The sequence below is a fragment of the Acipenser ruthenus genome, chromosome 8 (assembly GCF_902713425.1).
Source record: "Acipenser ruthenus chromosome 8, fAciRut3.2 maternal haplotype, whole genome shotgun sequence".
Classification (NCBI taxonomy): Eukaryota; Metazoa; Chordata; class Actinopteri; order Acipenseriformes; family Acipenseridae; genus Acipenser; species Acipenser ruthenus.
In genome coordinates, this window is record NC_081196.1 from 23,966,179 (window position 1) to 23,984,026 (window position 17,848).

At 40.7% G+C, this 17,848-nt stretch overlaps 1 protein-coding gene across 1 annotated transcript in view; it reads left to right on the forward strand.

Annotated features, from left to right (window-relative positions):
- The window catches only part of LOC117407413 (protocadherin-16-like), a 228,691-nt gene extending 222,967 nt beyond the window's left edge, over window positions 1-5,724 (forward strand). Inside the window, exon 21 of the mRNA XM_034012413.3 lies at window positions 1,006-5,724. Coding sequence (XP_033868304.3) covers window positions 1,006-3,626 — 2,621 coding nt within the window. The 3' untranslated portion in view covers window positions 3,627-5,724. The remainder of the gene's footprint in view (window positions 1-1,005) is intronic.
- Window positions 5,725-17,848: the final 12,124 nt, after the last annotated feature.

Genomic DNA, 17,848 nt, shown 5'->3' on the forward strand with positions numbered 1-17,848 from the left:
TATTTATTTATGTTGTCTTAAACACACTTGCCTTTTCCCCTCAAATAAATCTAGAGCTTTCAGCTCTCAGCTCATTCACAAACTCCCTCCCTTCCTGTTTTGAATTCACAAAGCTTTAACACTAGTCATTTTTCAGTCAGTTCATCCTTAGACTGCTGTAAAAGAAGCCAACATCTGTCTAGAGTAGTTTAATGAACATCAAACAGTATTTGTCATACAAGACAAGAATACAGTTTTTAAAAAATAGACTCAACATATTATTGCAACAATGAAACTCACATCCAGAAACTTGAAAAGTATTTTAATTAGGCCACAAGAGACGTATTGATCATTAAAATGTTGAGATGAGATGAAAATCTACTCAGGGATAACAATATAGACATTTATGAGTGTCATTTTACATTATTTTTAGTACTACTATACAGGAATAGCATTGAATGCCCCACTCCTGTTGTAATGCATTTATTCAATACTTGTTGGAGTGTAGCTGATGGAACCTTTATTTTATTTCAGGTACCTAATTTTACACAAATGTTCAAATCAAAGTGAATGTTCTTGTCTTACCACATTTCTTCCCTTCCAAGTTGTGCACAATGGCATCATGAGGTGAAAGATGAATATAGGTTCAAAGAGATTATTCTGCATCATGCATAAATATGCATACTTATAAACAGCTTCACTTCTCCAACAGAGAATGTTGACCATTTTTGCCCTCTTTTACATGTTGTCTTTCCCCTATTACTGTATTGAGAAACCATGTAAATGAGCTCAAATGCATATATTTTAGTTAAGGATGTCCATGTGTAATAATCAACACAGCCTTGCCTAAGGACACAACCTCTTTGTAAACCCTTTAAAGTGGCTTTCAGATGGATGTAATCCATACAGACTGTCCTGCCTTGCCAGACCTTTCAGCCAGACTTCCCTATGTTGTAAGGGGATCTATTGAATTATCTTGCAAATCATTTTGAAATCATAATAAAAATGATATTTCTTTACCTGCAGGTACCCTGTTTATATCTCAGAGGGCAGAATTTGACCCTGAAAAGCCCTCAGTGAGTGTGGTGATCGAAGCACGGGATGGTGGAACACCAGCTCTGTCATCCAACACTACAGTTCAAGTGCAGGTTTCAGATGTCAATGACAATGCACCCCGCTTCAAACAATCGGAGTACAAAGCCACCGTCTCGGAGGACCTGTTGCCAGGCTCCACAATTCTGACAATTGAGGCAGTGGACAGCGACCTCTCACGGGAGAACTGTGGCTTTGACTTTGCCATTGCCAGTGGGAACCCTGGGAATGCCTTCCAGATTGAGAGCAGTGTCCGCTTCCTGGAGGGACAGGGTTTTCAGACAGTGGGGACACTCATACTGGTGGAGCGTCTGGATTTCGAGACCATGTCAAGGTACAATTTGAGTATAGTAGCCTCAGACCGAGGGGTCCCCCAAAGAAGCTCAAGTGTGCCTGCTGTAATTACCATTACCGACTCTAATGACAACCCCCCCTCCTTTGGACGCACAGAATACAATGTGGTGCTGAGCGAAGGAGCAGCAGCCGGTACCGAGCTCTTGCGATTATCTGCCTATGATCCAGACTCCGCTCCCAATGCTGTGATCCGCTATGTCATCAGCTCAGGGGATGAAGCTGAGCTGTTTGGAATGGATGAGTGGACGGGGGCACTCAAGCTGCTGCGGCCACTGGATCGTGAAGCCAAGGCTTCTCACATGGTTATTGTCCAAGCTTCAGATGGGCAGGGGCAGTTTGCCCTGGCTCCGGTGAGTGTGGAAGTCAAAGACATTAATGACAATAAGCCCTACTTCCCCTTGGAGACACTGACAGCCAGCATAAGAGAAAACCAGCCTACCGATTCTCTGGTCACTGTCCTGCATGCTATTGATTTCGACACTGGTGTCTACGGCCAGGTACGCTACTACATGGTCGACCAAAACGGGCAGGGAAAGGACTCCTTTTCAGTGAACCAGGCCTCAGGAGAGGTGCGAGCCAAGCTCACCTTTGATTTTGAGAAGGCCAACACCTATCAGTTCATGGCACTGGCTTTGGACACTGGCAACTATTCAGCCACTGTGACTGTACAAGTGCTGGTGACTGGAGAGGATGAATATGATCCAGTTTTTGTCTCACAGGCTTACTTATTTGAAGTCCCGGAGGGAGCCACAAAAGGCCAGAGCATTGGGCGAGTGTTAGCTAAAGATGAAGATGCTGGTGCAGACGGAATTGTGCTCTACACTTTTGCTAATGGCTCACCTTATTTTGGTGTCAATGAAACCACAGGTGTGATCTACCTGAAGATGGACAGTCAAAACCACCATAGTGGGGGACGATCAAAGAGAGACGCACGGCAGATGAACCTTGAAGTAAAAGCCCATAGCCCGTTACCAGCTTCTCGCATTACCACTGCCCAAGTCAACATTGATGTCACACACACTTCTTTCGGGCTGCCCCCTGAGTTCAACTTTTTGCTGGTCATTGTCATAGCAGCTTCCCTTGCGGCTGTCGTGATCCTAGTAGTGATTGCTGTGGCCTTGTTTGTGGTAAGATCCAGGCGAAAGAAAAAGGAGGAAAATGACAATACCAACATTGCCTCATCAGGCACTGCCATGCAGAAACTTGATGAATCCCATTTAACAGGTGTAGAGAGGATCTACCACCAGGCTCTTCCCGGATATACAGGCGAGCAAACCTCAGGCATGGGTGGCACAGGTGGAGGAGCATACACAAGGGGAGGATCCCTTGATCCCTCACACTCCAGTGGACGTGGCTCGGCAGAGGCAGAAGCCGCTGAGGATGATGAAATACGAATGATCAACGAGTACCCACGGGTATCTAGCATATCCTCTTCCATGCAGGACCACCTCTCAACACGGGGACCTGATTCTGGGATCCAGCAGGATGCAGACCAGCTTTCAGACATCTCCTGTGAACCAGGAATGGAGGCAGGGCAGTGGTTCAAGGGGAAGAAAATTGGCAGCCTCAGTGGAACACTGTTACCTGGACAGCATCCCATTTACAGAGATGAGGGTGGGGGGTACCTGGGGGTTGGGCGGGGGTTAAATATCTCACACCCTAAGGATTATGTCTTCCCTGAGGATGGCAAGCCTTCAGTGGATGGCTCCCTCACAGCTATTGTGGCCAGTGATGAAGAGCTTAGGGGTAGCTATAACTGGGACTACCTGCTGGACTGGTGCCCGCAGTTCCAACCCCTGGCCAGTGTCTTCACAGAGATAGCTCGGCTAAAAGATGAAACTGCTCCCCCCAACCCCAGAAGACCCTTTCAGCCCAAAGCAAAGACAGATCCCAAACCAAGAATAGATCCGCCACCTCTTATCACTTCTGTGGCACACCCGGGAGCCAAATCGGTGCCTCCAAAACCAGCCATTGGACGGACTTTTCCTCACCTGGCTTCTCTCCGCCGTTCCCCCATCAGCCACGAGGGCTCCATATCATCAGCAGCCATGTCCCCTAGCTTCTCCCCCTCCCTCTCCCCACTGGCAGCCCGATCACCTGCTGTCTCCCCCTTCGGTGTTACCCAAGGGCCCTCAGCCTCCATGATTAGTACCACTGAACACTCTTTAGATCACCCAGGTGAAGCAGAGATGAGGATTTAACTCACTGAACACAGCTGCTGCTTGACGGTGAACCTTCCGTGAAATGCATCTGTTTTTGAGTGTACATTTGGGGATGGACGTACAGTGGAGTTATCTCTCCTGTCTGATAACTCTGAGGGTTAAGTTGAAACTGCTTGATAAGAAGGGCATACTTTAATTTGTAGGCCTTTGGATACAAAAAAAACCCTGAAAACCTTGTAGTATTGTAACTCAATCTGTAAATATTGTTTGGAGTTGAGGAGTCAAACATTCAGATATTCTGTGGTCAGTTTCCCATTAATATTAAAAAAGGATCCTTTTGTAAGGGTATACTAGTCTTTCTTTGAACAAGACTGTGTAATGTATTTCTCTGGATTTCCCCTCCGATTCTTTTTGCCTCACCGATATTGACCAGCACTGGACAATACATTCTCTAAGCCAGTACACCCAAAAAGGTTGTTAAGTGGCCCATGTCTACCAGCCAGCACTTCGAACCAGAATCACGCCTGCCAGTGGTTAATTGACCTGTAATTCAGCTGGGTTTCAATGAGGATTTTGAAAAACTCAGAACTTCTATAAACTCTTGTTTTAGTTAACCTCAATTGTTGGAAGTATCATGTAATGGTATTTGTTTTAATGCTTGGTCCCCTAGACTGCCTGAAAGTGTGAATGTTATTGTATGTCAAACAACTAGACCTTTCAACTGTGACTGACATACTTAGTAGATTTTACTTAGTAATTAAACAAACGGATTCTTAGGGGTGCCTCTAGGTTTATGGTGCTTCCCACTGTAGATACCTTCCAAACTTACCCTGAAACTGATCTGTATCCCTGGATATAAGCTGGTTATGAGATATAGTTTGTGTGCCCCTCACTGGCTGGCCAGGAGGTTGAGAGTTTGTGGTTCTTAATAGAGGCTGGGAGGTCGGAAAATGTTTAAGCTGTAATGCTGTTATGGAGAACTTAATGGCTATCCGTGCCTCATTTTGTTTTAGAACATCGCAGTTTAGAAGAAGAGCTGTGCTACAGAGGCCAGAAGATATCGGAATCTATCAAACATCGAGCAGTTCCCAAAAACTAAATAATCTTATGTTTGGGCTTTTTATTATTATTTTTTAAAAAGACGTTTGTTTCAGACTACATCGTGGCATCACCTTTTGTCAAGGGATGCCATTGCCTTGTTACAGTATAAAAGGTATGAATGTATTGTACAGCCAGAATAACCATTTGTACGTATGTTTAATTCAGAGACTGTTGTTGTATGTGTCTGTGGATGATCAGAAAACTCATTTTTGTTGTTCCATTAATAAATATTTATAAAATACTGCTCGCTAAACCTGAATGGACAAATGGAGTTATTGAGCTATGGAAATATCAGGAATCTCTTGCTGTCTTCTGAGACAATGTTTTGATTATTTACCCCTGACAATCCAAAACAAATATGGCTGCCGTATAAAAGGGGAAAATGACAGCCTGGCTATGAAAGGGGCAGTGGTACTGGAAGAGGAAATTACATTCTGGCCCTGGCTTCAGGTTCAATAACGTCTGTCAGCAGTGCTGACCATACTTAATTTATAGACTGTTTCTTACTAAATAATTTTATGTATAGTTTTTGGTTAGTTTTTTTTGTTGTTGTTATTGCAATACAGCATTACAGTGTCGTATGTTTGATTTATGAAATATCCTGCACAGTATTTAAGGGGGGTTTGCTTTTTTATGATGGTCTCTCTAGTTCTGGCTTTGACTATCGTTAACTGTCAAAAAAGAAGAATGGAAAATATAGTTTTATTCTCATATGTAGAAGCAAAAATCTCAAAACTTTCTAACTTGTTCCTGAATATGTGGTTTGAAGAGAAAACTCTTCCCCTGCAATATGGTTGTAATATGAGGGAAAAGGTCAGCTGCTTGTTTTGAAAGATTGGCCTTCTGTTTTCTCTGCACTTCCATAGTTACCAGACTTCACAGTCATTTACATAGACCATGGGCCATGGAGTGAGTTGGTAACTGAACTGGGATACAAATACAGGATATCCTGTCTCCAAGAATGTTCTTTTACCAATAGACCAAACATCCCAGATCAGGGCCAACTTTACTTACTAAACAAGAGCAGAGATTGATATATATATGTTTTACCATATTGAAAAAAGTAGAGAGGATTCATAACATATGAAATGAGAAATTGAAAGCAGTGCTTAAAACTTTTATAAGATCAAAATCAAGCACACATGTACAGTATACAAAGAAACTGGAAGATGCCTTAACTGATGGACAGCGCTCAGTGGTGGGTAATGTTTTGTGCGCTTAATATGTACAATTACCCTTGTATGATGAAGCATTGCACTAGTTTTTAAACAACTGATAGGTTAAAGGATCATTTGGAAATAATACATTGATGAAAACTGAAAAAATAGGTTGTTTGTTACCTTGATGCAACTGGGCAATTCTAAAATGTCCTTCAGTCATAGCCTTCAAAGTATTTATTTATCACTATAGACTTCCGTGATGCCTTTTGGTCTCCTCCCTTTGGAGATGGCTAAGCAATACGTTTTCTAACAACATAATCAATAATAAAAAATAATAATCAGGGTTGTGGAACCACAAGGAGGTCATGCGACTCTTGTTTAAAAAACACACCCCACTAGATCTGTGTGAGAAAAATAATCCTTCTTATAGGATCCATATGTTAGGGTAAAAGTCAGAATCGGGTCAATCTGAAATTTTACAAGTAAATGTCAACATTTACCAAATGAGGTGGTAAATGTCCCAAATTATGAAGAAGTAAAGCTTTTTGGACATTTACCAGTTAATCTTATGATTTTCCAAAGTGTATTGGTAAATGCAGATATATCAACGAAGAATCTATTTATTACTGCATATAAATTGTCAATTAACAAAATATTCATTAATGTCCAAGAATATATTTATTTCTCCATACACATTTTCCATTTACAAAAAACACTGATGTTGAACAATATATGTATTTCTGCATACAAATGTTCCATTAACAGAAAAACATTAATGTCGAACAATATATTTATTTCTGCATACACATTTTCCATTAACAAAATAGTCATTAATGAGCTTATAGTAATGCACAACTGAGCAATTTAAACTAGTTCAACATGGTACCAAACAATATTATGATCCACTTATGTAGAACAACCAACATTCTGGTAGATAAAACCATTCACAATGGTGTTGAAGGATTTTGTACTCCAAATACATAGTAGTTTGATGAAAAATAACATTCTGTTAAATGCAAATTAAATCATTTAGGACCTTCATTTTTTCATCAGATAATCACACTTTGGTTATGACACAAAATGCAACAAACACAGGCACTGAATAGATATATTTACTTACTTATTGCAACATGGTAGACTATTGTGGCACTTGGAGTTACACAGGACTCCTGAAGCCTTACAATGCTAAAGCGGGACATTCAGTCATTAGCCAAAGGAACTTGGTTATTCTTGAGATTTACCGGCAGATGTCCAAAGTAAAGTGTTATCATGTTAATTGTGTAAAGACATTCGGTCATAGCATAACAGATGTAGAAGTGTTAAAGGGACTAGGAGATCTTAAAATAAACAAATCCCCTGGACAGGATGAGATCCTCCCAATAGTACTCAAAGAAATGAAAGAAGTTATTTACAAACCGCTAACTAAGATCATGCAACAGTCTCTTGACACAGGGGTTGAACCAACAGACTGGAGAATTGCAAACGTAATACCGATCCACAAAAAGGGAGACAAAACCGAAACAGAAACTACAGACCAATAAGCCTGACTTCTATTATTATTATTATTATTATTATTATTATTATTTATTTCTTAGCAGACGCCCTTATCCAGGGCGACTTACAATTGTTACAAGATATCACATTATTTTTTACATACAATTACCCATTTATACAGTTGGGTTTTTACTGGAGCAATTTAGGTAAAGTACCTTGCTCAAGGGTACAGCAGCAGTGTCCCCCACTGGGGATTGAACCCACAACCCTCCGGTCAGGAGTCCAGAGCCCTAACCACTACTCCACACTGCTGCTCTTATTATATGTAAACTTATGAAAACTATAATAAGATCTAAAATGGAAAATTACCTATATGGTAACGGTATCAGGAGACAATCAGCATGGTTTTAGGAACGGGAGATCGTTTCTAACTAACCTGCTTGATTTTTTTGAGGATACAACGTTGACAATGGATAACTGCAAAGCATATGACATGGTTTATTTAGATTTCCAGAAAGCTTTTGACAAAGTCCCATATAAAAGATTAATTCTCAAACTGAACACAGTAGGGATTCAAGGAAATGCATGCACATGGATTAGTGAGTGGTTAACATGTAGAAAACAGAAAGTACTGATTAGAGGAGAAACCTCAACATGGAGCAAGGTAACCAGTGGTGTATCACAGGGATCAGCATTAGGTCCTCTGCTATTCCTAATCTACATTAATGATTTACATTCTAGTATAGTAAGCAAACTCGTTAAATTTGCAGACGACACAAAAATAGGAGAAGTGGCAAACACTTGCAGCAGCAAAGGTCATTCATATGATCTAGACAGCATTCAGAACTGGGCAGACACATGGCAAATGACATTTAATACAGAAAAGTGTAAGGTACTGCACACAGGCAATACAAATGTGCATTATAAATATCATATGGGAGATACTGAAATTGAAGAAGGAATCTATGAAAACGATATAGGAGTTTATGTTGACTCAGAAATGTCTTCATCTAGACAATGTGGGAAAACTATAAAAAGGCCAACATCAGACATATTGTGAAAAGTGGTGAATTTAAATCAAGGGAAGTAATAAAACTTTACAATGCATTAGTAAGACCTCACCTAGAATACTGTGTTTGGTTCCGATCACCTTGCTACAAAAAGGATATTGCTGCTCTAGAAAGAGTTATTCCTGGTTTAAAAGGCATGTCATATGCAGACAGGCTAAAAGAATTGAATCTATTCAGTCTTGAACAAAGAAGACTATGCGACAATCTGATTCAAGCATTCAAAATTCTAAAACGTATTGACAATGTTGACCCAGGGGACTTTTTCGACCTGAAAAAAATAAATAAGGACCAGGGTAACACATGGAGATTAGATAAAGGGGCATTGAGAACAAAAAATAGGAGGCATTTATTACACAGAGAATTATGGGAGTCTGGAACCAACTCCCCAGTAATGCTGTTGAAGCTGACACCCTGGGATCCTTCAAGAAGCTGCTTGATGAGATTCTGGGATCAATAAGCTACTAACAACCAAACGAGTAAGATGGGCCGAATGGTCTCCTCTCGTTTGTAACCTTTGTTATGTTCTTATTCTTGAGATTTACCAGTAAATGTCAGAAATAAAGCACTATGATGTCTATTTCGGACATTTACAGTTTCGTTTGGTAAATGTCGACATTTACCAGTAAATCTTCAGATTTGCCAATATTCTGACTTTTACCATAACACATACATTAACATAAACATTTTTTTTCTCAGCCTAGGTTTTTAATAATAATAATAATAATAATAATAATAATAATAATAATAATAATAATAATAATTGATTCCAGGAGCATTGTGTGTTACCCTAAATCACAGTGTTAAAAACTGTTTTTAGTATTTGTAGCTGAAAATCTTTGATATAAATGTAATGTAAGTGTTTATCATGCAGGTCAACACAAAATAAAAACAACATTTAATCTGGGCTTTTATTGGAGGAATAAAGCACCTAAGATTCTGCCATAACAGTTTGTGGACATTATAGTATTGTACAGGGTTAGAAAATCTAATGTGCATAACTATGAATCATTAACATGTGTATGATCTGAAAGTTATTAGGAATGAGTGAAAACATGGCTGCAATTTCTGGTTACCAAGATATTAGCTACTATTGGCACTCAAATGGCAGATAGATACTACTTTAAGTATGCCATAAAATAAATTATGTAATTATCATTGTACATAATTCATCAAAAACACCAGACCTTTGGAATGAAAAAGTTTATTTAAATTAAATGTAGATTTGTTAGTTTGGAGTTAAGCAGACTGAACTATTTAATTATGAATTAAACAAGTTACACACCTTAAGTCTGTAAATTCCTGAAATAACATTTAATAGGAAAATTGATATTGTCAAGTTTGAATCAATGGAAATCAGAGCCCAATGTACAGTACATAATAAACAACTTTTCACTGAACACAATTATAATTCCCAAAAGATTTGAATTGCCTGCTAACATTTGTAACTACAGCCATGAAGTAAATAATTTAGAACATAAGAACATAAGAAAGTTTACAAACGAGAGGAGGCCATTCAGCCCATCTTGCTCGTTTGGTTGTTAGTAGCTTATTGATCCCAGAATCTCATCAAGCAGCTTCTTGAAGGATCCCAGGGTGTCAGCTTCAACAACATTACTGGGGAGTTAGTTCCAGACCCTCACAATTCTCTGTGTAAAAAAGTGCCTCCTATTTTCTGTTCTGAATGCCCCTTTATCTAATCTCCATTTATGACCCCTGGTCCTTGTTTCTTTTTTCAAGTCAAAGAAGTCCCCTGGGTTGACATTGTCTATACCTTTTAGGATTTTGAATGCTTGAATCAGATCACTGCGTAGTCTTCTTTGTTCAAGACTGAATAGATTCAATTCTTTTAGCCTGTTTGCATACGACATGCCTTTTAAACCCGGGATAATTCTGGTTGCTCTTCTTTGCACTCTTTCTAGAGCAGCAATATCCTTTTTGTAACGAGGTGACCAGAACTGAACACAATATTCTAGGTGAGGTCTTACTAATGCATTGTTGAGTTTTAACATTACTTCCCTTGATTTAAATTCAACACTTCTCACAATATATCCGAGCATCTTGTTAGCCTTTTTTATAGCTTCCCCACATTGTCTAGATGAAGACATTTCTGAGGCAACATAAACTCCTAGGTCTATTTGGGTTATACAATGTCACGCAAAGCATTGTTTTCGGTGTAATTTAACATTTTCATAAAACTAACCTCTTAAAATGAATAACTCATGGCCTTCAGAGGTCTGTGCAGAGATTTTGATCTTTTAAGCACTTTAGCTCATGTTAAATTCTTCATGGGCACGTTGTGGTATGGCAGAAATGGGGAAGAGGAGACATAGAGACGACAAACTAAAAACAGGAAAATAATTGTTTAGCAGGGAAATGACATAGGTGCAGACACCATGTACAGTTATTATGACAATAATGTACAGTTTCTTATAGATTATGTAAATACAAATTTAAAACTGTTTACAGGAAGCCCACATTATAACCCACGCCTACTGAAACAGCAACTGTCATACAGTGATTATATATACTGTATAAATATTTTTTTATATAGAATCGAATATGTTGCCTTCCTAATCTGGTCTCAGTCTCACAGCTACTATGCTTACCCAATGTAGAGGCTTTTGGGTACATCAACCTCTTGCTTGAAGCACATGTGCTAAGCACCAAACCACGTGGCTGGTAATTGAACACTGAGGTAAAGCAAATAAAAGTGATTTAGCGCTGACTTAAAGCTGTTTCACATAAAAGACTTGTCTTTACAACTTAGTTGCTGCACTCAGGACCTTTATATACAAATTAGCACCATATGCAAAAACTGATTTCAGGACAGCCTAGCTTTCTATTTGTAAAACCATCATATTCAATATGGAGACAATGGATGATGTATTCCATGTTTGATTACCTAGATTCTGTGTTAGAGATCGAGTTCCAGCTATGCCTTTTTATACACCTAAAGGTTTAAAAACTACAATATACAGTAGAAACTGTTTATTACATTTTGGTGCAAAACATTTTTTGTTGGCTTGAAATGAGTTAAAAATCATGTTTAATGATGTGATCCTGGACCCTAGCCAGTGCAGATCTTCCTCTCCCCCGCCCCCCCCCCCCCCCCCCCCAGGTTACAAGGACTTTTACATGTATTCTCTACATTTATGTATTCCTGAAGTTGCATGTGTACTTGGAGATTTGTATGTAGTCATCTGTCTGTGCCTGTGGACTTTATACTTGAGCACAGAAGTGCCAATGTTTCTTTTTGGTGCCAATTTTTGTAACAAATTCCTTAATAAACTTAATGGAAGTGTTTGTATAAAAAACATGGTCTGTTATTTTTTTGTATATCTAGAGAGACCCAGTAGTCAGAGTACATAAACTCACTTTTTTACTGATGTATCATAGAAAACACCAGTGAAAACATTTAGAAGGATAGCAATGAAAGAACATGCAATGTGTCTGACACTAAACAAAAGCAAGATATTGCTGAATATGCAAATAACTACAGACAGACTAATCAATATGAGGTAGCAGTAATTTTTCTGTGCTATGGGTATAATTTAGGAGGGCACATGTATGTGAAATACTTTTGTTAGAATTCTATATCTCACTGTAACATAACATTTATTTAAAATGGAATGTGGACTGGACTGGTCTCCAAACAAGTAAGCTCTTACTTGGGTAAATTAAGCAATAGTGACTGTCGATGATGACTTTATCGTCTGGTAAAACCTACTTTTAAAACCTGAATTTATATTCAGGTACCCTTTCAGCAATAACATAAAGTCATGACAAGTTTAATAAATAAAAAAAAAACATTGGGGCAATTTACATGGAAAAAGAAAAATAAGTCTCACCTTTTTCTCAATAAATAAAAAACAGCCCCCATCATTCCAGTCTCACATCAAGTAACTTATTTGGGCATTGAGATACATCCCTCCATATCAACAATTGCTAAAAATAATTACACAAAAGTGCTAAAAAAAATTGAGGGGGATTTGAACAGATGGATGCTTCTACCAGCTTCAGTTCCTGCCCGTATTGCCTCGATTAAAATGAATATTATCCCCCGTATTAATTTTATTAGTTCAATGCTCCCATTGCCTCCACCAGTGGGCTACTGGTCAAAACTTGATTCCTTGTTGAGAAAATTCGTCTGGAATGGTAAACACTCTCGGATCAAATGGTCTTTATTACAACGCAGTAAAGCACAAGGCGGTTGGGCCTGTCCAAATTTTAAATTTTATCACTGGTCTTTCTTACTACGTACACTAAACCACTGGATGAACCCAACTATGCAGGCATCTTGGAAGGAAATAGAACAGGAAATATCATCCCCAATTAGAATACAAGATATACTGTTCTCTGGCCTTACTTACAAAAGGTGTTCCCTGCACTATGGCCCCATAATCGCTTACACTGCAAACTTTCCGGGCAGTGGAAAGAACTTTGGGTCTCAATATTAAGTGGCACAGACACTCGCCCATTTGGAACAATGTTAATATTTTATCTGGTGGTAAACCCCTTTCCTTGGACTCCTGGGCCCGGAGGGGTATAAACGTGTTGAACGATGTAGCCGGTCAGGAGTCTATCCTAGAGTTCCAGGACCTAGTTTCTCGCTATAGTATCCCTAGCACCTCTTTGTTTTTTTATTTTAGACTGAGATCTGCTTTAAAAACATATGGGGTTCCCTGGGGCTCCAACTTAATCCGTCACCCAGTAGTGGATTGGGTCCTGGGGGCAGCACCTAAGGGCTTAGTCTCCCATATATATAAGCATCTCACCTCACACTCCCCTGCCCCCCTCTCTTGTTCAAAACTATGGGAGAAGGATATAGCGCAATGGGGAGGGACTGTAGACTGGGATGCGGTGTGGGGTAGTGTCTTTGGAGCGTCTAAGAATCCAAATCACCAATTTATTCACTTTAAATTATGCCACAGAACTTATTTGACCCCTCGTAAAAGGCATTTTATGGGGCTAGCCCCTCATCCTTGTTGTACTTTGTGCAACCTAGGAGTACCAGGCACTCTGATGCATATACTGTGGGATTGCCCAGATGTTCAGCTTTTTTGGGGGCAGGTAGTAGATTCCATTTCTGCCATTATGGGGAGGTGCTTCCCACTGGACCCTGCCTTTCTTCTCCTGGGTGATGTTTCTAAATTTCCTCTCTCTGAGAATGAACATAGACTGTGGCTGGCAAGTATGACTGCTGCAAAAAAAATGATTGTGCAGCGCTGGCTCCCTCCTCATCAACTCTCCTTGCGGCACTGGCTCCAGGTGTTTTTAGACATTATTTTTTTGGAGATGTCCTCAGCCAGAATCAACGGAGCTAAAGCTTCCACTTTGCTGATGTGGAGAGACTCGGCAACTGCAATTAAGAAGTTACTATTGTTGTAATCAGTATGCATTGCTCATTTATTTGTCGTCAACCCATGTAACGAGGGGGTGGGAGGGGCGGGAGGGGGCGGGGTGGGGTGAGGGAAATTTTTCCAGGGTCTTTCTGTTCACTTTGTATATAAATTTTCAATAAAAACTTAATTACAAAAAAAAATAAAAATAAAAAACAGTGCTTCACTTGTTTGATTTAATGTACTTGTATATAACACCAGTACCATGGTCAGATGTGCTTTGCTGAGTGACGTTATATACAGACGTTTTCTGGGGCTATCAGAAAAATACTCATTTTTAAATAAACCTTTAGAGTGCAATATATGTACGTGTATTGCTGTTTTGTAAACATCTGAACGCTCATTAATACGAACCATTGCTATGTTCCCCAGCTGTTCAGATGAACGGGCTTCTACTGTATGTTATTCTTAGTTCATTTTTAACTCTTGTTGAAATGATATAGTGCGTTCCGGCACTTTATTTTCGGGGGGCAGGGGACTCGAGCACTGATATTGTAATGTTTTCATGTTTAGGAAGTAGTACTCAGGGAGACGGTGAATTCTCCAAATTTTTGTTTTATTTGAAACGACAGAGAATTCCTGTCAGGAGCCGGAATTCACGGCACAAAAATAATAACCCTATGTTTTAGTCTTGGCACTTTCACTGCATATTCTCTCCGGTCACACCCACAGTTTCTCATTCAAGTTCAGCACTGGACTGTCTCCAGTCCCAAGGCTCATGCACACCCTTATTATATATAACCTCCCGTCTTTTCCCGCCTTTGTCCAGCTCATCAATCAGTCACATCCATGCTCTGCAACCCCCAAAAATAGCAACACACATTCTCTCCACTCATTCACTCACTCGCCCTTCCCATGCTAAGTAACAGCGTGACCCGCTCACCTTACAATACATGTAACATAAAAGACAGACGAGACAAACTGAACAGACAACAAGTCTGCAACAAAGCAATTTTCCGGGTTGTTACAATATATATTTTTTTATTTAAAGTAGAAAAATATGAAAGCATGACAACCTTTATGTACAAAAATCTTCACTAATATACAATTGAACAAGAACTGTATTTATTAGTATTTATTTTTGTTTCCTACAGTATTGACTGGCAGTGTTTATTTATATCTGATATTGAAACATAAATAAATAATTAAATATCAAGATAGATAAATAAAGAAATGTATATGTGTTCATTTATGTATTCATTTATTTCAATATTTATTAATGTATTTATTTATTTATGTTTTATTTTTATGAAATATATAGGCTATCCTTAGGCATAGCTAATTCTCAGAAATTGACGTTCCTTTTTGTCAAGTTGGGACTACAAATAGTGTTACTCTCATCAAGCAGTATATCGAGAGGAACCATACTTCCTTGTGCCAGTAGGGACCACAATGAGCGTTACACTGACAGGAAATCAATTTTTTAGAGCTCAAGATCAAATCTCAAAATGATGGTGATGATGATGAAGATCTCCAAAATATAACAAAGTCCTGAGAATTCTCAGATGGCTGACTTCATCTTTCAAAATACTGCTTATCTCAACTAATCGTGTAGCACTGATGACAGTATTATTATTATTATTATTATTATTATTATTATTATTATTATTATTATTATTATTATTTATTTCTTAGCAGACACCCTTATCCAGGGCGACTTACAGTCGTAAACAAATACATTTCAAGAATAATACATTTCAACACACTTGCAAACTGAAGATTATAGATTCAAATCCCACGTATACCAGACGTTTTTTTTTAATATTTATATAAAGAAATATTTTTTTTGCAGGCGAATGTTCAATTTTAAAACAGAAATAAATCATTTAATATAAATGATATAGACGTCACAAAAAGTACGTTCCCTAGTATATTTCCATGTTGTCAAAACAAGTTAATTGCCATTCAACTCGGATGTCCTGTAATATACATATGCATTTTGCAAAAATCTGCAAAAAAAAACAGGAGAAAAAAGACATTTTTACATTACTTTGGAAACTTATTTATCTTACTGTATGGCAGATATTGACTTTTTTGTCTTACATTTCACCCTTCTCTGAATTTATTTCAGTTATACTCTTCAGAGTGATTATTATTTGTTTAAGGATTTTATAAATTGTTTTACATATATATATTTCCTTCACGCTTTGCTTCGGCATCGCGTTGTCTCATGGTCTCCGTCTTTCCTGTGTTAATAATTATTTTATAATTATTAGTGTTGTGTTTTGGGGTTTTTTGTAAATAAAATTGTATATATTGTGTATATATATATATTTTGTGAAGGACGCACGTTGCGTTGGCCTCGGCCGCGCGCGTATCTGCAGCCCTGGTCTTGCCTTGGCTAGACCACGTGTGTGGAGCCTGCACTGCAGTCTCCCACATACTACCTCTGCGGTGTGTTCCACCAACCACGTGGTAGCTGTAGTGTGCCCACATATCATTGTGCCCCAGTCACATATCACTATCATATAGTGCTGCTGCAGCGTCCCGGAAATAAATAAATAAATAAATAAATATTCCCATAACCACAAAGCGCAATTCCCCAGCACCAACAGGTAAGTAGTGCACAGCACCCAAGACACTGTACCAGCACTTAGCGTCTCCGCTCTGCGGGTCAGCTAATGCTTAGGCGTCTGTGCTAGCGTTCTACGCTCGGTACTCACACTCCGGCGTGCTGCGCTTCGGTGTCAACGCTTTGCCGCTTGGTGCAGCGCTTCGACGCTTTGTGCAGTGTTTCAACGCTTGGTGCTACCGCGTCTGCGCTTGGGGACTCGGTGCTCGACGCTCGACGCTTCGGCGCTCGGTGCTCGACACGCTTCCCTTGACGCACGCACAGTCAACGCTCGGTGCTCGACGCGTTTCCCTCAACGCACGCACCGTCGACGCTCGATTATTATTATTATTATTTATTTCTTAGCAGACGCCCTTATCCAGGGCGACTTACAATCGGTGCTCGGCGCGTCGGCGCTCGACGCGTCGGTGCTTGACGCACGCACTTCGGTGCTCGGCGCTCGACGCTCGGTGCTCAGTGCTCGGTGCTCGACACTCGGTGCTCGACGCTCGATGCTCGATGCTCGGTGCTCGATGCTCGGTGCTTGACGCGTCGGCGCTAGACGCATGCACTTTGGTGCTCGACGCTCGACGCTCGGTGCTCAACGCTCGACGCACTCACTTCGGTGCTCGACGCTTGGCGCTCGACGCTCGACGCACACACATCAGGTGCTCGACGCTCGACGCGTCGGCGCTTGGCGCACGCACTTCGGTGCTCGACGCACGTACCGTCGGTGCTCGACGCTTCGGCGCTCGACGCATGCACATCGGTGATCGAGCAGTATGTCGAGCTTTCACCGATGCGTGACCTGCCAGGCCAAGTTGCCTGCCAGCGATCCGCACGATGACTGCGTAGCGTGTTTGTGGCCGGAGCACGCCGCATCTGCCTTGGTGGATAAGGCATACTGCCATCTATGTGCGGGGTTCCAGACACGCACCCTTCGCCAGAGAGCAAAGAGGGCTGTTGGGGGTCATTCCCCATCCTCGGGGTCGTCCCATACTATCTTGGCTCCTCCGTCATCTGTTATGACGCCGCCGATGGCGTTGCAGCTCTCCAGGAGCCCATCCTCCCAGCTTACAGCTGGTCAGAGGTCCCCAGCCAGGCGTGCTCGGGAACGTTCCCACAGCCCCTCCTCTCGCGGGGCACGTCCCCGTCGGGAGTCCAGGTCGAGATCTCGATCGCCTCGCTGTAGAAGGCACTCTCGCTCCCCTCGACGGGGCAGGCGACATCAGGACAGATTTGGAGTGGCTGAGCTCACCTCCAAAATGTCACAGTTTATGGAGGTCATGATGGGACAGCAATCCCTTCTCATGACCTTAGCGAACGTGGCGCCTCAGGTTCCAGAACAATCGGCCGGGCCCATCGCTAATCAGCCGGTGGCTCCTCCACCAGTGGCTCACAGCCAACCCCAGGAAGTGTGGGATGTCGATGCTGTCTCAAGGGACGCATCCGACGTAGAGCCCTTATTGGAGGAGGAGAGCACAGA